Source organism: Meriones unguiculatus, chromosome 8 (genome assembly GCF_030254825.1).
Source record: "Meriones unguiculatus strain TT.TT164.6M chromosome 8, Bangor_MerUng_6.1, whole genome shotgun sequence".
Lineage (NCBI taxonomy): Eukaryota > Metazoa > Chordata > Mammalia > Rodentia > Muridae > Meriones > Meriones unguiculatus.
Genome location: NC_083356.1, coordinates 35,817,074 through 35,839,780, shown reverse-complemented (window position 1 = coordinate 35,839,780; position 22,707 = coordinate 35,817,074). Strand labels below are relative to the sequence as shown.

At 41.1% G+C, this 22,707-nt stretch overlaps 1 protein-coding gene across 4 annotated transcripts in view; it reads right to left on the bottom strand.

Annotated features, from left to right (window-relative positions):
• Positions 1-22,707, bottom strand: part of Adcy8 (adenylate cyclase 8) — a 217,720-nt gene that overhangs the window by 41,480 nt on the left and 153,533 nt on the right. For 3 of the 4 annotated variants that reach the window (XM_060389349.1, XM_060389351.1, XM_060389352.1), the window contains 2 exons: positions 14,190-14,391; positions 11,942-12,031 (listed from right to left, as the gene is read on the bottom strand). In XM_060389349.1, coding sequence (XP_060245332.1) covers positions 11,942-12,031; positions 14,190-14,391 — 292 coding nt within the window. The remainder of the gene's footprint in view (positions 1-11,941; positions 12,032-14,189; positions 14,392-22,707) is intronic. The other variant, XM_060389350.1, reaches the window with a different exon arrangement.

The window sequence follows — 22,707 nt, the reverse complement described above, 5'->3', positions numbered from 1 at the left end:
AAAACCCCTCCACACATATTAATTAAGTATTTATGTCTATGCACATGAATGCCACACTATACATGTAGAAGTCAGAGGACAACTTGTGGAAACTGGAGGCTCTCCTTACACCACTGTGTTCTGGGATTTGAGCCAGACCATTAGGCTTGGCAGCAAGTGCCTTTATCCCCTGAACAATTCTATCCCCCAACCTCCCTTTGTTTCCATCTAAACCTGGATCTGGGCTTCAGCATCCCTAAACACACATTTGCCTTCTTTCTCTATCTAGAATTACTGGAACACCCCTCTGACCGTGTTACTCTTCACTGAGAATCCTTTCTTTGCCCTCCATGCCCTCAAATTCTTCTGTCTGCCACACAGAAGATCCCCCAGGCTCTCCTCTCCCTCTCTAAACCCATATCTAACACCTCAGTAGCCTGATTCTCACATCTCATCCAGGTGAGTGTACACCTCTTCACACGTCAGGTGTCCTTTCTTCTGAGAAGCACCCTACAACCTACATTGTACCCCACATCTCCCACTCTGTGCCAAGCATTAGTTCTCAAATTGTGTATTTGGGATCACCCAAAAACTTGAATAGCAGAGCAGTCTGCCAGCATTACACAGAAAACACCTCCGCCTACTTCCTTTACAGAACTATCCTGGCATATTCTGGGTGACGGGTTTTGACTGTGAACAGTAAAATTCATACTGTAAGAGGTCCATTTTGATCTCAAAATCTGAACATATATATATACATATATATATATATGGTTTTTTTTTTTTTTTGAAGCACTCAATGAAACTATTCAGGATGGGACTCACAGCTCTTATTGTATGGGTAAGAAACCAATGGCCATAGCGTTAAATAAACTGTTTATGATCCTGAAGCTAGAAAGAGGTGTCTCGATCATTTGGATATGGCCAGTCTGCATGAATGTGGCTCCTTTGGGGATGTGGGATTTGGTAACACTACAGCTTATTCATGTACACATTCTCTTCTCTCTTCTATTATATGTAGAGGCTCAGAATTTCTAAAAATTTCTGGGTACTGAAGAAGTGCTACAAATTTCTTAAGTGATACTGATTCATTTGTGCAACCTTTTCACAAATATGAATACGTAAATGTAGCCAGTGTCCCAGATGAGTTCTCACTGAGGACAACCCCCCTGTAAGCTGTCACATGGGGCAGGCTCAGAAGAGAGCCAGGCACTGTCTCTGCCCTTAAGACCATTGGTGCACTCGGTGCTTCCTTTGCCTTGTGTGTGTTTTTCTAATAAATCCCACCACTAAGCCTTGTACTTAATGGAGGATAGGCTATCTTCAGCTGCCCTCTATGGTCTTAAGCAAAATTTCTACACAGTTCATCTTGATGCCTTTGTACAGGAAGCTATGTGTAAAGAGACCAGATACAAAAGATTTCATTCTGTACATTTTTTTTTCTCCATCCAGAGAAACTTCCAGGATGCTTCATTTTAAACACAAACTATGAGGAAGAAAAAGTAGGCCCAAGTGGTCTTGGTTCATTGTCGCCTTTAGCATAGCACAGGATTGTGCCTGGCTGCGTTGATTTAAGTCATAAATCATTCATTATATAAAATCTATTAAGTGATTGTGTCCTTGAATCAGAAATTTGGGATGGGGTCACAATAGTTGAATTAAAAAATGAAGTACATATTTTTTGAGTGCCCACTGTAATCAGGGCAGGGGGTAGGTAGGCATTGGAGGTTCAAAAAGAAATAAAAATGGCTGGGCCCTAAAGGAAATAATAATAAAAAAATAAATATGAGGCAGACATATTTATGAAATTGCCAGACATATTATGAAAATGCCAAATGTACTTTGATAGCAATATGACCAACCATGATAGGTGCAGAGAGGCAGGAGCAAGCATATTTCATAAAGAGAAGGTATGTCTAAAGAGAGACAGAAGGGGAGAGTTTGTTTTGGCTCTTAAGAGAGGGACAGAAAATAGGAAGACAAAATAGACTAAATTCCATGGTATTGGAGCAAGGTGTCAGAAGAATTAATTTCTTTGATTTAACAAAAGACCCATGCAGCTGATCCTAAGGAGAGCTGGTAACACGGGCCAACAGAATATATATTGTCTTCCTGCTTTCTCTACCTAACCTTATGAAGATACAATAGGCATCTGAAGTCACATTGAATGAATGGTGGGAGGTGAGACTAGGAAATAAATCAGAGGTCAACGGGGCTACAGAAGCTCCATGGCTTTGTGAAGCACTGTAAAAACCTCTTTCCTTGGGTCTGAATTAGTCAATTGTATGTTGTTGTTGTTTTTTTTAATAACATGGTAGATTCTGGACCCAATATCACCTGTTACTGGGTTTCTGTCTGACAAAAGATAGTCTTTGTACTCTTACTATGTTGTCCCTGGAAGACAGCTGTGCTTGGAGGTGCACATTTAATATTATTCAGCTCCAGTTACATGCAAGCAAGAAATCCCTGGAGAATATTTAACAAATAAAGACCCCAGGACTAAAATGTATAGACTCCCATTTTTAAGGAGCTGTAGAAAAAAAGTAAAAGAATATTGGTGAGGGATGTGAAGGGATGATGTAGAGAAGAGGAAAGGTAGTAGTTAAAAGCCCAAAGTCCAAAGGACAAGATATTCTACTGAGGCTTCCCGGAAGAACACTTGAATGACAGCAAAAAAGGGTTTCAAAATAGAACTGGAGAGCAGGATCTATCTATCTATCTATCTATCTATCTATCTATCTATCTATCTATCTATCTTCTATCATCTGTCTAATAATGTCATATGTACACACAGATATAATACAGCTCTTTGGTGAACTATTTTCTCTTGTAGTATATACTATTGTTATTTTAGCATGGCCTATGGAGTTAGTTGTTTTGAATTGATGTCTTATATCCTATGTAATGTATGTCTTGAAAAACAATGATGTTCCCAGTTTCTTCTGGATCTTTTAATGACATGAGTCATGTTATAAACTTAACATTTCTCTAGTTTTAACACCATTATAGTTTTTCCCTTGTAGTTTCTGAAAATTCAACTGTGTATTGGAATAATACTGATTTTTTTTTATTCCAAAAGAATGCAATGTGTATCACTCTTTTGTGGAGGTGATTGTGAAAACTGGGCTTAGTTTTTAATTTTGTTGCCCATTAGGGCAAGAGCATTTAGGCACAGTCACTCACTGAATAGATCTGTAGCATCGACCTTCTTAGAAAATAGGGGTTGTTAAGGTACCTCAGAGTAACCCTAACCAAGGAAGTCAAAGACTTGTATGAAAAAAATTTCAAGTCTCTGAAGAAAGAATTAGAAGAAGATACCAGAAGATGTAAAGATCTCCCATGCTCATGGCTTGGCAGGATTAACATAGTAAAAATGGCCATCTTACCAAAAGCAATCTATAGATTCAATGCAATTCCCATCAAATTACCAACACAATTCTTTACAGACCTGGAAAGAAAAATTCTCAACTTCATATGGAATAACAAGAAACCCAGAATTCTAAAACAATCCTCTACAATAAAAGGTCTTCTGGAGGTATCTCCATCCCTGATCTTAAGTTGTACTATAGAGCAACAGTTTTAAAAACTGCATGCTACTGTCATAGAAACAGAATGGTGGATCAATGGAACCGAACAGAGGACCCAGAAATAAACCCACACACTTATGTACCTGATCTTTGACAAAGACTCCAAAACCATACAATGGAAAAAAGATAGCATCTTCAACAAATGGTGCTGGTCCAACTTGATGTCTACATGTAGAAAAATGAAAATAGATCCATACTTATCACCCTGCACAAAACTGAAGTCCAAGTGGATCAAAGACCTCAACATAAAACCAGACACATTAAATCGGCTAGAAAAAAAAAGTGGGGAATACCCTAGAACTCATTGGTACAGGAGAAAACTTCCTGAACAGAACACCAACAGCACAATCAATAAATGGGACCTCATGAAACTGAAAAGCTTCTGTAAAGCAAAGGACACCGTCATCAAAACAAAATGACTGCCTACGGATTGGGAAAGAATCTTCACCAACCGTTTATCTGACAGAGTACTCATATCCAATATATATAAAGAACTAAAGAAGCTGAAAAGCAGCAAACCAAGTAATCCACTTGAAAAATGGGGAACAGAGCTAAACAGAGAATTCTCAATAGAGGAATATTGAATGGCAGAGAAGCACTTAAAGAAATGCTCAACCTCATTAGCCATTAGGGAAATGCAAATCAAAATAACCCTGAGATTTCACCTTACACCCATGAGAATGGCCAAGATCAAAAACTCAAGTGACAACACATGCTGGAGAGGTTGTGGAGAAAGGGGAACCCTTCTCCACTGCTGGTGGGAATGTAAACTTGTACAACCACTCTGGAAATCAATCTGGCGCTTTCTCAGACAACTAGGAATAGCGCTTCCTCAAGATCCAACCATACCACTCCTAGGCATGTATCCAAAAGAGGCTCAAGTACACAAAAAGGACATTTGTTCAACCATGTTTGTAGCAGCTTTATTTGTAATAGCCAGAAGCTGGAAGCAACGCAGATGTCCCTCAATTGAAGAATGGATGCAGAAATTGTGGTACATCTATACAATGGAATATTACTCAGCAATGAAAAATAAGGAAATCATGAAATTTGCAGGTAAATGGTGGGACCTGGAAAGGATCATCCTGAGTGAGTTGTCCCAGAAGCAAAAAGACACACACGGTATATACTCACTCATATAGACATACAACATAGGACAAACCCACTAAAATCTGTGCATCTAAAGAAACTAAGCAAGAGAGAGGACCCTAACTAAAATGTTCAATCCCCATCCTGAAAGACAAAGAGGATGGACATCAGAAGAAGAAGAAAACAGGAAACAAACTAGGAACCTACCACAGAGGGCCTCTGATACCCTCTGCCCTGCACACTATCAAAGCAGATGCTGAGCCTGATGGCCAACTGATGGGCAGAGTGAATGGAATTTTATGTAAGAAGTGGGAAATAGTAAGAGCTGGAGATGACAGGGACTCCACAAGGAGAGCAACAGAACAAGAAAATTTGAACACAGGGAACTTCCCAGAGACTCATACTCCAACCAAGGACTATTCATGGAGATAACCTATAACCCCTGCACAGATGTAGCCCATGGCAGTTCAGTGTCCAAGTGGGTTACATAGTAATGGGAAGAGGGACTGCCTCTGACATAATCTGATTGGCCTGCTCTTTGATCACCTCCCCCTGAGTGGGGAGCAGCCTTACCAGGCCACAGAAGAGGACAATGCAGCCACTTTTGATGAGAACTGATAGACTAAGATCAGAAAGGAGAGGAGAACCTATCAGTGGACTTGGGGAGTGGCATGCATGCAGAAAGGGGAGGGAGGGTGGGATCGGGAGGGGAGGAGGGAGGAGCTTATGGGGGGGATACAAAATGAATAAAGTGTAAATAATAAAAAAAGAGTTGTAAAGAGATAAATTGAGCTTGAGTCATTTTAAATCTATTACTCAATAAAACTACTTTGAATTCTAAAAAAAAAAAAGAAAATAGGGGTAGTAAATCTGTTTGAAACTCTATAAAATAATTCTATTATAGTGTTTGTTAATACAGAAATTGTATAACTATATATACTATAAAGTATTTGTCTTGGGAAAAATCCACAATTGTCTTAGGTGAAAGTAATGAGACTGTGCAGGAAAAAAAAGAGACTCAATAATAAAATAATTTGACCTTTTCAGTTCTTGGATGTTACCGTGTACATTGGCATGAGAGGAAAAGAAAGGCAGTTCAGGATGGAGAATGAGCTGTGGCTACATTTAGAATCACAAAAGTTGGCAGTGTGAGGTGTGATGTGAAATGAACTCAGTGTAAAATGGGGGCAAGCCTGACGGGGGTATGCATATTGTTTCGGGGTGAACTGGTGTAGAGCATATATAATGAGTACAATCAAACACTTGCTGGGTACATATTCTATGCAAAGTACTCCAAAAATGCCTCATTATACCCCATGTTATTCAGTAGATAACAGGACTTAAGCACTATTCTTCCACCAGTTCTAAGGAATAGGTGATGTCCAGGGAGAAGTTTTCTACTTCTGGATACTCAAGTCTCCCTTCTCTCAGAAGACACACTGGCCTGGGTAATCACAAATAAAGCAAATTCCTCTGAGCCTGAAAACCTTGGACTCACATGACTTGACAAAGTTTGAAGGGTTCTGTCCACATGAAACAAACTCCTTACACACAAAATAATGCATTCATTCATTAATACACAATTGTTAACTAAGGGCTCACTGTGCCACTAAAGCATGCATTTATTAGTACACCACTGTGAACCTAGCTCCAGCTTGGATGGAGCAATATCCATACTGTGACAGCATCACAGCATACCATAAGTTACCTTGGCAACACATAATACTTTCTTCTTATTAGAGGAACAATAAGAACTCCACACCACCACAACTGGAGAAGGAATTGAATATTTGCACATACAAGTCAGACAGACTGAACTCTTTGTGCCCATTTGGGTACTACCCAAACCCATGTCATCCTCACCTCACACTGCAGGAAGGAAAGAAACCAAGAAGACAGCTTTCAAAAGTCACAAAGGCTCAAAGGAATACTACAGATATTGGCTGACTCAAACAACCTGATCTCCAGCAACTCTAGATCACGTGGCAAGCACTACAGTAAAAGTGTGCAGGCAAAACACTTTTTTTTGCCTGAAGTTGTTCCCGTTGAACCTGAGCCTGAGTCCCCTGAATGTGAAAGAAATGAAGATGCCATAATCCAGGGATAACCACTGTGCACTTGGGATTCCTGCCTGATATTCTGAGCTGGTTACTGGGCTGAGTTACCTTAGAAAAGGAGCAGTGTGTGTGTGTGTGTGTAAGTGTGCACACATGCTTAATGTTTCTTGTGTCTGGTCTTTGTTTAGGAAACTTTTGGTTTAATTTCATTAAATTTGGAATTAAATTACCCATTGGTTATTTTTGTTTGCCTATTTTTATGTGAGAGGACTCAAATTATTCATGTGTTTCATTGCTTAAAATTGGTCTTAATGTTGGTTTCAATCCTAGTTTTATTTAGTAATTTCTTTTTGATACTCCTATTACTATTTCACTAATTTTCACTCTTTCATTTTTGTCTGTAATGTCTAATCTTACTAACTTCCTTCCAGTGTAGTTTAAATCTTACATTTCATAGTTTTTAGTTCTAAATACTCAGTTTGTAACCTCTGTACATCTTTCAGGTTGTTAAACATATGGAGTAAGATTATAGTAATTATTTTATTGTCTGTTTCATAATTATACATGTACAGCCAATTCTGTCTTGATTTCTATTCATTGATTCCCCACCCTTTCATTATTAATGTTCCTTATTTCTAAAGTCTGGTCATCACTGATTGGCTGCTGGTTACAGTGACCTCATTTTGTTAACTCTCGAATATTTTAAATTCCTATGAGTGTTCTCAAGATTTATACTGGGATATAATAAAGTCACAGGAAAATAGCTTCATTTTTAGTTTGGAATTTACAACTTCTAAAAGGAAGAATCAGAACAGAATATGATCTAGGAATAGATGTTTAAAACTACTCAAGCCTTAGCTTCTGAACTGCCAAGTATCTAGTAGACTGTGGTGTGTTTTCATCAGTAAAGGGACACACACTAGTTTCAGCCCATGTGATTGCAGATACTGATCAATTCTGGTGCTTATTTCCCCATCACTGGTTTCTCATGTGCCTGTGCTGATTGGATGCTCTGAAGCTCTCTGAGTCTCTCTGTGCAATTCTCTCTTGTACGGTGGTATGTTCTGCAGCTTCTAAGCCATCTTGCTCTCTCCTGACTCTTGCCTGTCTATTCTCAAGGCAAGAAATGACTGTGTTTCAGCTGGGTTTCAGGCCTCCCTGAGGCCTGGTCTGAACAAATATCACACCATGCTGGGGCTCATTCCATTTAATTTCTACCTCTTGGGAATCACTGTGTTCATTGCTAGGTGTTCAGTATCTTGAAAGCTACTGTTCCTTGTGTTATATTTTATTGTTTCTATTTGTCCCCAGTAAAAATGGAGATCTTGTCCTGTTAGTCATCAGAAGGATGCCTTATTTCTCATAAACATTGTAGAGAGTAGGTTCTGTTCTGAGGCTAGTCTTTGAGTAATTTTATAGTAGCATTAAAATATTTATTTCTACTCTTAAAAATTTTTATAAATATGAAGGGGTTTGAAACATGTCCTAACTGGATAGATCAAGGTACTAAGATCATGCCTCCAGTGAGTGTGATGGAGCAGCAAGAAGAGGCTTGAAGACTGGATGGACTCAAAATGTGACTCACTCCATTTGCCTCCTAACTCTTGGGCATCACTGTCTTCATTGATAGGTGTTCAGTATCCTGAAAGCTACTATGTCATATGTTATGCTTGATTGTTTTTATTTGTCCCAAGTAGAAATGGATGTAGGACACAGATAGCCCAACTTCTACTGGGGAACCTGCTCTCTTGGACCCTTTACACCACAGCAAGTCCTGGCCACTGTCTCTTACAAACAACTATCTTCTTGTATAGATGTTTGACTCTGAAATGAGGCTTTTCCTCTAAGCCTCCTGAGAACCACAAAAAGGTATTAAAAATGACAACCTTCCAGGTTTACACATGTGGTCTGCATTTATTTTATAAGCTGATGTCTTTTCCTCCTTAGGTTGGAACATGGAATCTTTTCACTGATTTTCTTTCCTTTTTTAAAAAAGTTAATTGATTTATTTATTCACTTTATATCTCCCTCCTCTCTCCTCAGTCTCACCCTCCTTACCCTATCTTCCTCCCCTATTCCGCAGAAAAGAGGAACCCCTCTCACTGATTTTATTCATCTTAACCCTTCTCCAGTAAGTGACAGGCTTTCAGTTTGGAACTAAATTTTCTTTTGCATCATGTAACAGCTTTGTGTTCATAACAGATCATCCCATTTTGTAGCATGCTGTCAACTAGGCATGGCTTCTCACATGGTAATGTGCAGACAGCATATCTATAGCAGAGGAAACCAACGCTCAGAGAAATGGTATGTTTTGCTTGGGGACAGATGTTTGTGAGTGCTGGAAGCTAGATCAAGCCTTCAGAGTTTCTTTTTTTTTTCTTTTTTTTTTTTTTTCAATGCAGTTTATTCAGAAACCTTGAACAATCCTCGGACCCTGGGGAAAACCAGCCCACAGCTTAAATAGCCTCTGGGTAGCCAACCCAGGCGTGCCACGTGGGCAATGCAGATAGGTCCACATACATGGAAGCAAGCCAGATCCTCAGCCTTAGCCAAATGTGGAATTGTTCGTGACAGAGAGCACTCACCATCGGGAAGGTGGAAGGCGGAAACCAGCTCCATCTTTAAGGCATAGCATTCCGCAGCTCTCTACAGTTCCCCCTTTTTGTTTTAGATGCATCAGGCAAGAGTAGAGGTCTGATCTCTGATATTAGAAATAAATTGGGACTTTGTACTGATGTTCATTTAGGTGTCATCCACCCAAAGAGCATCAGACCCGTCCAATACCTTTTTCTCAGAGGCGGGACCTGGGGCATCAACCTGCATGCAACCAGACATGCTCTTCTCTGGGTCGAAAGTGGCTGACCCTGAGTGCAGTGCTTAGCCTCGCATCCTGAGCATAACATTTTAGCTTTTTATGCTATCCAACCATGCTTGGGGAGAATGTCCTGCTTCAATGGCTGTAAAGGCCTGAATGATCATGGCTGCATCACACTGTTGTGAGACTCTAATCTTGCATATATACCACAGGCAAACCAAGGAGACCAACACCAGAAGGCCTGCTAACGCTCCCATGCCCGCCCATTCCTTAGTCTAATGCCTTCTAGTTTGGCAGGCAGGAGCCTAGAGAGAAACATAGATATACAGAATAAAGTGGCAAACTGTAGGTCAAGTGGTCATCACAGCTTAAGAATTAGTTCTTTATTAGGAGGGGAGAAAGGAAGGGTTTATGGGGGGATACAAAGTGAATAAAGTATAATTAATAAAAATTAAAAAAAAGAATTAGTTCTTTGACTGTAGTTTGCTGACTCCTGAGTAAGATGATTTATCATTTATAGAGGAATGCTCTCAATCTCCACTTTATGTTCATTTGATCTTTTTAACTGTATCTCTATTTTACAGTATTTTTATGAACATATTTCCATGTTTGAGTATGCTTATTTATAATGTATATTGATAGTGCACATATGATCTTTCAACAGGAAGTGTTAAATAATATCAGGCATTTAATAAGTAGATCGTTTTGTGCCAAGTGTTCCCTAAGTTCTTTATATGAATTTATTTACTTAATTTTCATAACTGCCCAGTGAGAATTACTTTTATCCTTATTTAATATTTATGGAAGTGGAAGGACAGAGGCTAAGGTGTGTGAACACAGAGCATAACTACCTCTTTCTTAGAACTAAAAAATACCAAAAGTCAGTGAATGCTGTGGTCCTGAGTCTTGAAGCTCATATGTATGTCCAAGTACGGACTGCTGACTTAGAGTGACAGGGGACACAGATAAGCACACCATGAACACTTGCCTCATGTCAGACACATGCCAGGAACTAAGTAAATAGACAGCAAGGTATTCATTTTCCCATTTCATAGATGAGGAAACACACCAGAGAAAGTCCTGACTGACTTGATTGGAAGTGAAACCCAGCTTAGGCCAGCTCTGACTACCCACATCAAGCTTTCCTTTCCCATCAATGTTGGGGTAATTTCTATGCTCTTCAAATTAAGTTCTTGGGGAGCTGTTATCACATAGACTCTCATACACTGAAGAGGAATGAAGTTGAGTGCTCTTCCCCATCCATCTTTGCATGTCCCCAGGAAGAGTTTGTTCTCTCCTTCTAGGACTAAGGTAAAGAAGAAGGGAGTTACAGTACATGTGCCAGCACCAAGCCACTGTAATTGAGCTAAAAGAGCAAGAAAGGACAGGAAGGAGTGAGAAAGACGCAAGGCAGGAAGGTAAGAGCAGGACTGAGCAGGCTACTTTCTGATCACTAGCTTTAGCTCTATTATTGTAACATGGTGGCACTAGAAGCCTCTCTCTGCATGTGTACATGGAGGATTCAGAGATTATCAGCCCAATTCTTAGGTCCAGAGAGACTACTTAGACTCTTTTCTTACCTCACATATTCGAGGAATTTCTGAGTATGTCGCCTTTCAGAAAACAAGTCTACCTGTGGTCCACATAATATGGGATTATTTGGGTGTCTCCCAGGGCTACCAGCCGTTATATTTCCTGACCTGGAATTTCTAGTCCAATAAACACACGTCTAGACTAAGAGATTCTGTAGACTGACCCTAAGGCCCATAGATTAATAAGTGGCCTTGTGGCCAAGAAAGGGCTCAACATGCATGTTCATGACAGGTATCCCGATGGCTTATCCTCAGACTCAGTTCTTCTCTGGAAACTTTCCTTACCACTTTGATTTACCTTTAGCTCTTTCTATTTTCTTTGTGTTATTTTTGCTTATTTTCATTTTCCTTCTTTCCTTCCTTTTTTTCTCTCTTTTCCTTACTTTTTTCTTTTTCCCCTTCTTTCTTCCCTCCCTCCCCTTTAACTTCGCTGAAGTAGTACATTTAGTTGATCTTAGAGACCCTGGCATATTCTCCTACAGGATTTTGTAGGTGAGTTTGGATAAAATTATTAGGAGATAAAGAAGTGGATCAAGGGATAGTGGGGAATATGGAATAGGGAAGAAGAGAAGAAGAAGAGCTGAAAGAGAAGCAGGGATAGGTGTTTAAGTAAAATAAGCAGAGGACAGAGCAGGAAGGATAGAGAAGCAGAGGACAGAAGCAGAGGGGAAAGGGAATGATGAAAAGGGAAGGAAGGAGAAAGAGGCAGAAGGAACATGGGTTGTGGAGCAGGCTTTTAGACCCTGTGGCCGTTTCTGTGCCCTTGAGCTGGTGGAGATCTTGATGTCCACCTCTCCCCACTGGGAGCTCGCAAATAAATACCTCTGGGTAGGAGCAGATATCTGTAAACACAGCTGAGGCATTGAAAGTCAGGTTCTTCAAAGGTATCGACTTGTCAAAATCACACCACAGCTGCGGATTAAAAAAAATAAAAGAACAACAACAAAAAACAAAAAGACACAGGAACAACAGTCAGTGTGAGTGTTGGGAGTGGAGCAGTGTGCTAGCAGCTGCTGGCCTTCAGCCAAATCCAGGGGTAGGAGGGCCTAGAGGAGCTTGCCTGCCAGGAGGAGGCACCAGTTCTTCATGTCTTTTATTTAAAAAATAAAAAATAAACACAGAGAAAGCTTTTGCAAGCCAGTCACGAAACTGGGTTAAGACAACACTGTTTGCCCTGTCACTTTAAGATACCAGAGTATGTTTGTGGGGCACAGAAGAGAGCTGGACAGTAATGGAAGAGGTCTGGGGTGAATGCATACCAGATCCAAAGCAGGGAGAATTTAAGGGACCCAAAGGAGCACATTTTCTAGTAAAGCTCTTAACATTGGAGCAATGGGCATCTCCTAGGGTAGGTGTTACTAATGAAGGGGTTTTGCCATTCCAGTGACACATATACTGGGTGAAAACCTCCTCTTCTGTGCCAGACACTTTGCTCGAAAGCCCCATGATCATCTTGTGAGGTAGATGTTCTTTTTATCCCCAGTTTACAACCGAGAAATATGAAACTCTGAGAAGTAAAGTAACTTGTCCAGGGCCACCGTGCTGGTGATGGATAGAGCTGAGAATCGAATGCAGGTCTATCTGTCTATCTGACTCCAAAGCCTCCTAGCTCCCTGCCACCCCAGTGATGCAGTGATATCACCCTAGAGCCATTGAAATATTTTCCAAATGCTTGACCCCAGCAAATCTACTTCATCCAGAACTGAGATCCTGGCTACCACTTTCCTCATGTGGATCAGTGACTCCGCATGCATCGATTTCAATCTCCTCACTCTGTGTAACACTCAGCAGATGACCACATCATGAGATGATGATTTTCCTTTTATTTGTCATTTGTCTTTTACAAGGTCAACTGTAGAACTTAAACAGTGAACTAAAGGCAGGCTAAGCCTCCAAGTCAAATGCCAAGAACTGAGAAAGTCTATAGTTTAAGCTATTGAATGCTCAAGGACATTATCTCATGGCCCAATGAGCACACGGATACTTTTATCCACAAGATGATGCTTCAAATAGATTGTCTCCACACGCCAAGGTTACAACCAGAGTTAGAGCAAGCACCTCCAAAAACACCTAGCTGCCTGGGCCACAGACAACACAGACTGTGGAAAATACCTGTTGCTTCCATGGTCTAACTATATTGAGGAAACAAAAGCATGGAAATGTGGATCATCAAATTAAAACAACCATGAAAATTATGGCAGTGGGAGTTCACCTGAGTTCTATGTGCTGCATCAAATATTAGCCTTTAGAAAGTCACAGACAAGGTAACTCAATCTTTCTTAAACACAGTTTCCTCATCCATCAAATGTGGAGAATAATACCCACCTGTTGCATATAGACACATTAAGTGACAGCTCTTTTATTTTCATTTCCCCATTGTACCCTCCTCCCAGAGATGCATTTTAGCATGTTAGGATGAGTATGGGTCATGGAGTCAGACAGACCTTAACAATAAGTTATTTCATATCTCTGAGCCTCAGTTGCCTCAGCCATAAAGTGGGGATAAATGAGACTTACATCACAGGGTTTATGTGGGGATTAAGTATGAACAATTCATGGCGGTGCTTCTTCAATGCATGGCACATAGCAAGTCGATTCTGATACTTAATAAATAAATGAAAATTTTTTTGTTTTGTTTTTCGATATGGGGCTTCTCCGCATAGCCTTGGCTATTCTGGACTCGCTTTTTAGACTAGGCTGGCTGCGAATTCACAGAGATTTGCTTCCCTAGTGCTGGGATTAAAGGCTTGTGGCACCATACCTAGCTTAAATAACAACTTTTATTTATTGGCCACTAACAGTATAGAAACTGAAGGCCCATGAAGGTCATTTGAAACAAGCTCCCCTGGTGGGTTCAAGAAAACTTTCCCACAGTAAAACACAGTTCTGACAGGGGCCATTATTTTTCTCTTTGTCCCTGTGCTTAGGACAGACTGGAATATAAAGATAAGGGACCAAGGAAGGACAATTCAAGAAGCTGGGCAATGCAAGAAGCTACAGGTTCCATAACCTTCTAATTCTGGACTCTGCACTAGATACCATAGGACGAAGGGGCTTGGAGGATGCTTACGATATTTAGGACGGCTCCCAGGAAATTAATTAAGATGGAAGCGAAGATGATGACATTCCGGGCCAGGTAGGTTTCATTAATCCAACAGCAGGTTTTGCGGAGGATGAGAGGCAGACACTTATAGTCCTCTGCTGTGGTGATGAGGACCAGGGCGGAGTGCAGCATGATCAGAATGGAGAACTGGATGGTCATTGGCATCAGCCTGTAGAAAACACAGAATGTGGGTCATGTGAGCACAGTTCACTCCATTCTCACCCAACAGCCCTGGCAACCTTGGTCATGTTCTTCCTTCCCTACCCTGTGTGCAGTTCCTCTGTAAGAAACATTTGTTTCTCCTGTTCTCCTTTCTTTCTTTCTTTCCTTCTGTTATGAATATGTGTATGTGGTGTGCATGAACTTTGTATGTTTGTTCACATGATTGTCGGTGCAAAGGTGTGGAACGGTGATTGCACATGTCTGGCTATGTGTATGGAGGGCAGAGGCTGGCAGAAGATGTCTTCCTTGACCATTTTCTACCTATGTATTGCAAAGTCCCTCACCTGAACCTGTACCTTTCCTATTCACCTGTTCCAAGAAGCAAAGTTTCTCTGGGAATGCTCTGCTTCTGCTTCTCCCTTCTGAGTGCTAGAATTATGGTGTCCTTACACTCCCACCTGGCATTTGACATGTGCTGGGGATCTAAACTCAAGTCCTCACTCACATGTGTATGATAATTTCTTTACCCACTGAGCTCCAGCCCTTTTTACAGTCTCTATTGCTAAGGTACCATACCATAGCACCTCATCAGTCATTACTGTATGGGAGATGCCCACCACATCCTTCCCCCTATCATCATGGGTTTTATGAGTCTTTCTTGCTCAATCTACACTCCTTCTCATAAATTGACTCAGTATTCAGTGGCTTAATCATTATTATGGTTTGCATGGAATATATTATATGCTGTTGGATCTCTAGGTAAGAAGTATAGTTTAGGGCAAAAGTAAGTAAGTATTCACTCTTAAGGTATCCACATTTCCTCTAAGTTTATATCCTAGGCTTCAAGATCTCATGAGACCTTTGTCCTGTGGAAGCCTGTGTCTATTGCAAACCTCCATAGGGTGTCAGGATGTTGCCATCAACTCAGGAATCTATTAGGAATTTTCTGTCTTTAGAAGTGCCTTTGCCCTCTTTCTCTGCTTGTCAACCAATTCATCACCAAGACTGTTTATTCTTGTCCTTGGGCTTGATCCCTTGTCCTCAGTTCCAAGGCTGTTTGTGATCTACACTGGCATCTCCTGTTTTCTTACTTCTCAGCCAGAAAACTGTTGCAATTTGTTTAAAGTTGCTTTTATAGAAGTGGCTAGAGAGTTCTGAGTTCTACGAAAATTAACTGCTTTACGATTTCTCATACGCTTGGAGGATGCTTACACTCTTACCCTCCTTCTGCCTTAGTGACAACTGATCTCCATGTGCTGGCACTATGAGGATCTTTTATATGATATCTAATTTCCATTCCTCAAAAATAAAATCGAGCCCTTTTTTCCCCTGAAGATAAGGGATTAAAGCTCATAAAAAAGGAGTTTTTTATGGTTAAATCAATTGATGAGTGTTGAAGCTAGAACTTAAAGTCCTTGACCTAACATCACCCAATTTCTATTTTAATCACTTTGGAGAGCAATATGCTCATGTTTCCAGTAATTCTTTTTGCTTCTGTGGTTTTTATATATTTTTCAATAAGCTTTCTTCTCATGCATAGATTAGGCACCAAGATACCAGGACAAAAAAACTTATATCTTCCATGCCATCTAAGGGATCGTAACCTAAAGAATATGGATATAAAAATGACAAAATAGTATGATATGCTGTGATCCATAATGAGTCAAAAACTGTTATAATTTGGAAAGCAATAAAGGTAACCCAGGGAAGCTTCAAGAAAGAGATAATGTTTGTGACTATGTATGCATGATAAAGAATTTTTTTTTTGGTAGTGTAGGCACATTATCAATGTAGCAGAAGAACAAGAGCTGCTAGTGTGTTTGGAGTTTGCTGATGACCTGTTTTAGTTGGGGTTAATATTGCTGTGATAAAACACAATGACCAAATGCAAGTTGGAGAAGAAAGGGTTTATTTGGTTTATACTTCCACATCACAGTCCATCATTGGAGGAAGTCAGGACAGGAATTTAAAAAAATGCAGGAATCTGCAGGCAGAAACTGATGCAGAGGCCATGGAGGGGTGCTGCTTACTGGCTTGTTCATCATAGCTTGATCAGCCTGCTGACTTATAGAACCCAGGAATACCAGTCCAGGTATGGCATTACCTGGTAAGATGGGTCCTCCCCCATCAACCATCAATCGATAATGAAGAAAGTGCCCTACAGGCTTGCCTACAGCCATATCTTTTGGAGGCATTTTCTCAAATGTAGTTCCATTCTTTCAAATGAGTTTAACTTGTGTCAAGTTGATATAGAACCAACCAGCACGCAAAGTTGTAAAGTGGTGATACTTGACAGAAGTTGCTGTATGTTAGGGAGCTTTCTCCTACTGGCTTAAGATTTTAAGACTCTCCCCAGCAAGGTATCAAAGCAGATGCTGAGACTCATACCCAAACTTTGGGCAGAGTTCAGGGAATCTTATAAAAGTATTGGGAGATAGAAAGACTTGGAGGGGACAGGAGCTCCACATGGAGAGCAACAGAACCAAAAATTTTGGGTGCAGGGGCTTTTTCTGAGACTGATACTCCAACCAAGGACCATGCATGGAGATAACCTAGAACCCATGTACAGATGTAGCCCATGGCAGCTCAGTCTCCAACTAGGTTCCCCAGTAATGGGAACAGGGACTGTCTCTGACATGAACTCAGTGGCTGGCTCTTTGATCACCTCACCATGAGGAGGGAGCAACCTTACCAGGTTACAGAGGAAGACAATGCAGCCAGTCCTGATGAGACGTGATAGGTTAGGGTCAGAGGGAAGGGGAGGAGGACCTCCTTTACCAGTGGACTAGCGGAAGGGCATGGGAGGAGATGAGGGAGGGAGGTTGGGGTTGGGAGGAAATGAGGGAGGGTGCTACAGCTGGGATACAAATTGAATAAACTGTAATAAATAAATAAACAAAATGAAAGATTATTCAATGTGGCCACATTGGGGAGATATCTAGTGACTCCCACTCCTTGCATAAGTCTGTCTTTGAAGTCTTAAATTAGACTGAGGTTTAAGTGAGGGTCATAGTTAAGTGTAGGTCAGCTGGCCATCATTGTCTCTGCAGGAAGGTGGTCTGGGAGACTTCACCACCCAAGATTTATGCTGTCTCTTTTCTAGCATAAGATTCCTGGATGTAATTCTACTTTCTATAATATTTCAATATCCTCATCTCCAAAGGGGGGATCCAAAAGTCTGTAGAATATTTTTCTATGTTTGCTGGATTAAGTAATAGTAAGGCTAGAAAATAATAGTCCCAATAGCCTTAGCTATTAGTTTTAGAATTTTAAAAGTGACACTTTTGATTTTGTGGATCATGTTCCCAAGGAATTTCTGTGGGACTTCTAGATAGGAACAGCAGGCTGGCAGAGCGGTGAGTTCCTTGAGAGCTCTAGGCAGATGGGACCCCCCCACTTCTCCCCCAGCCACTATCCTGAAGAAACACTCCCTGCGAAGGCTGTGTTACTCACTGGCACTCAGCAAAGGTATATGCAGAACACGGGCAGAGCACTTTGTCAGGCGACTCCCCAAAAGGAAAGCCACTTGCTCAGCTGGCACGTCTCAATGACAAGAAGCAGCTGCTGAGATAAAGTTTGGCTTGTGTCCAAGGGTGAGGCAGAAGTAAACTGGGAAGAGCAAGTTTTAAAGATGCCCAAGAGATCTTCAAAGTTGTAAGTGGCAGCCAGTTCAGGGTATATACAGGAACCAGCAGGATAGCTCTTGGCTTGGTAGTCTGTGCTATACAGTCCTGAGCTATAGGTCGCCTGTCTGTACTACAACTGCTTCTGTGGGGACTTTAATGGGGCATGCCTGTTCATTCTATAGGATTCAGTTTTACTTCAGGTTCTTCCATGACCCAAGAAACACATATGAACACGTAGGTGTTCAATGAACTCTTATTGACTTGGGCTTTCCATATAGAGAGTGGATGTCTTCGCTTTCTTTAGCAGCCAAAATTGGGAAAAGGACTCTCACTCACAGCCTCAAGCATTGCATATTTCCTATGTTCTCTCCAGAGAAGGAGCCTGCTGATTTTCCACTTTCACACCAGTGGCTATGTCTTACACTTGTGTTTGCCAGCATTATAGCAGAGGTTTCACACTGGAATTTGAAGACAGTTCTCAGGGCAGGTGAAGCTTCAAGAGTGAAAACATAGAGACCACATGATTTCTTGGCTTTGTCTCTCCCAGGTTTCACTGCAGGTTTGTATAGTCTTTTGTTTGGGAATCTATAAAACCAATGCTTTGTGGTACATTTCACTATTGGGATTTTGCATAGTGTCTCTGGGGAGCAGGATGTCAGGAGGTCACACTGAACATTATAGGTAACATTTCACAGAAAACTACCTAAATGTGCCACAATCCTAGGTGACATTGTTTTGTTTTTTTCTGCAAAAGGGAAAATGACATGAAAGATGGATAGTGTGGCTCAGGAATAAGACAAAAATCTCCTGTGTTTGAACTTGTATTTCCAAAATGGGCCCTTTGCCTCTCAGCCTCCAGGGAATTGACTAATTCCTCTGAGCATCATTAAAAGAAAACCTATGAAAATGAAATGTTTAGCCTTGTACTTTAAAGAAGTCTCTAACATCAAATAGAGTAATAAAAGCAGGTGACAGGAGCATTCTATCTCTCCTCATGGTGAAGTTCAGGATATTAAAGGCATTCAAAGAGATGTGAGAAGAGTGCTGGCTGTAAGACTTTCTCAGCTGGATGCTGGTGCTCCACGTAAAATTCTTCTGAAGGTCTTTGTATCAGCCCCTCAGTGCTCATTTATTTCTGCTCACATAAACATTATAGCATCAGACTGCCAATTTCATCTAATTACAGAGCCATTCAGGCATCCAGTGGTTCTGGGTTTGCTTTTGCGTTGTTGCTGCACATGATTGGCAAGGAAACCTTTCATTTCTGAAATCGAGTCTCAAAAAGAATGACAGGGGATTTTGCAAACAGCTCTCTCCCAGTCCTCTCTAGGTATTAAATTATGATTATTCTCTGAAGTCTGCATTGAAGGTACAGATTGGGATGGTGGTACAACGCAACATTTGCTGGAGAGGCTGAGACCAGTAGAGAGGAGTGAACAGCCCCCAGCTGCTTGTGGTTCAGTAGCATTCAGAACCTCAGATCATACCCAAAGATGACACTGGTATGACACTTCAGACTCTCTAGGAGACAGACAGTGAGTGCAAACTCACGTTGTGCTGAAGCGACTCCCAGAGGTTAGTACTCTTAGCTCTTTCAACAGACATACACTCTGGCTCGGGATGAAGAAAGGAGCCTGAATTGCCACAAGTAAATATGGTTGATTTACTTGTGACAGCCCTGAGCAGATGATGCTGTTTTCCTCATTCCTGAAAATATTTCCAAAATATCTATTTTGTTTTGAATTGTGTGTGTGTGTGTGTGTGTGCATGCATGCACATGAGTGCAGGTACTCTTGAAGTTCAAAAGAGAGTTTTAGATCCCCTGGGACTGGAGTCACAGGTGATTGTAAATTCCTGACATAGGCCCTGGGAGCCGACCTTGAGTTTTCTGCAAAACAGTATACCACTAAGCAGTATCCTGGTCCCTCATTATCTCCATTCTGTAGATGAGGAAATCTAAGTGTCAATGAACGAAGTTAAATACGCAGTACAATACACTGCCAATGGTCAGATCAGTACTTTCTTTTTAAAAATTTATTTATTTTATTAATTACAGTTTATTCACTTTGTATCCCAGCTGTAGCCCCCTCCTGCATCCCCTCTCAATCTCACCCTCCCTCTCTTCTCTCCTCCCATGTCCCTATCCAAGTCCACTGATAGGGGAGTTCCTCCTCCCCTTCCATCTGACCCTAGCCTATCAGGTCTCATCAGGACTGTCTTTCATAGTTTTCCTCGTGGCCTAGTAATGCAGCTCCCCCATCAGGGGGAGGTCAGATCAGTACTTTCTATTCTTTCTATCCTCCATCTCTAGCTCAGTGTTCTCTTTCCCTTCCTCTAGTTCTAATTTTTTCTCTCTTTTTCATTAAAAGTATGCACATAGTTCCTATATTCTCAAAAGATATTTAGAAATATTAAAAATCTTTCTTCAGTTTATCTTTTTAGGAAAGGAACGTCTGTGAACATGCAAACACTAAGGCAAAGAACTGGGCTAGCTTTGCCTGCCTTTGCCAGGGTCTGTTAATGTTTGTCTTCAAGGACAAGGAATTAAGCTGTGGGCATATGAGTAAAGATTACTTCATCTCTTAAAATAATCAGTACAGGAATACAAAGAAATGGCATCCACTACGTGTCACCGCAAAGCATCAATCAGTAGCAAAATCTGTTACACTGAAGGAAGCTCTGCTGTCTTGAAGGTGAACGTGCCATTCAGTCCCTGCAATAGGAAGTTTGCCTGGCCACAGGTCAGCTTGGCAACCTCCTCCATGGTCATGTTTTCCTGGTCACTAAGAAAGTGAGGTGGGAAGGCATGCTATGTTTTAATCATAAGCTTCATCAGGGACTCCTGTTCAGCTGCAGAGAAAGGGTCCTGGTGTTTTCTCCAATCTAGGGAGTGAGAATATCAGTCAGGCTTCCTCTCCTGATCTTTCTCAGGTCTTTTCTTCAGAAGATGTGATTGTGTCTCATGTTTGCACTGATCCCATTCTTTGAGACTAAGTTCCTGTATCCATTAGTCCACTAGGGGCTGGAAAATGGTGCCATCTTACTTTTATCATTTCCTTATTATTATTATTTTTTATCTGAATTACTTTGTATGATGTTTCTTCTCTTTGATTGTTTGGCCATCTTATGGTATGCTTCATATAGAAGAAATGGAAAATGGTTCTTATTTTTCACCTGCATCTGCTTTTTTATATTTTATTTTTATTAATTACAGTATCCCACCTATAGCTTCCTCCCTGTTCTCCTCCCAATCCCACCCTCTCTTCCTCTTCTTCACCCATGCCCCTCTCCCAGTCCAGTGATGGGGAGGTCCTCCTCCCCTTCTATATGATCCTGGTCTATCAGGTCTCATCAGGACTTGCTGCATTGTCTTCCTCTGTGGACTAGTAGGGCTGCAACCCCCTCAGGGGGAGGTGATCAAAGAGCCAGGCCAATCAGTTCATGTCAGAGACAGATCCTGTTCCCATTACTAGGGAACCCACCTGGACACTGAGCTGCCATGTGCTAAATCTGTTCAGGGGTTCTAGAAAGACTCTACCCTTCAGGGTATCAAAGCAGATGCTGAGACTCAAAGCCAAACTTTGGGCAGAGTGCAGGGAATCTTATGAAAGAAGGGGAAGATAGAAATACCTGGAGGGGACAGGAGCTCCACAAGGAGAGCAACAGAATAAAAAAATCTGGGCACAGGGATGTTTTCTGAGACTGTTTCTGCTTTTAAAATACATAGTGAATGTATGAGACTCAGTGTATTTTCTAGGTTTTTATTGAATGTCTTAATAATTATTCATTATAAGGCTAACACTCCTTCAGTGACCTTCGGGGCCTTCTAACGTGACTAACAATGTTTGAAGGCTCTTTTGGTAGAGCAAAATATTTCAGTCTTGTTTATTAGTCAGGTGTCTCCAGAAGAATAAAATATATGATTGTAATCAGAGATTTATTAGATTTTCTTACATTATGAAAGCTTGAATTGTCCTATAGTGGGTCTCAGTGGGGTGGAAAACCTGGGTATCCATCACCTGTTCAGTCAACAAACTGCTCAGAACAATAGGAACCAATGGTACAGACAAAGGTTAGCCAAGGGTACCCTAAAAAGTTCAAGTTCCAGTTCAAAGACTGGAGAATCTGGGGTCTGATGTCCATAGCATCGGTAATAAACACACCGCTTGGCAAGAGTCAAATATATGATAACATGAGCTGCCTGTTTCTGCTTTTCGTCTGATGTGTGTCCCAGTCTGTCTAGTGGATAGTGCTGCTTGCATTCAGAGTGGGCCTTCTCTATCCAGTCCACCAACCCACACGTCAGTAGGCCATCTCAGGAAACACTCTCATGGATGCACCTAGAAATGTGCCTTTCCAATTGTCTAGATGCCTCTCAGACAAATCAAGTAGACAAACAAGATCACCATTACAAGGCTTGTCTTGTATCGCTCCTGCCGTAGCCTTTGTTAGGAACCATTGCCCTGAAACTAGACCCAATGTGTTTGAATTAAGGCGGTAATATTTTAAACGGGAAACCTATTCCAGCACTCTGAGCCTCATGTCTTTCCTCTTTATAAGGACAGAATTTATAGTAGCTACCTTGTGGGAGCTTGTTACAGGGAGTTATTATTTGTAAAGTGTTTGTAAGTGGCCAGTCAACTGTGTTTGCAGTGTTGACTTTCAAATTTGCTGACCTTGAAGTGATGATACAACTA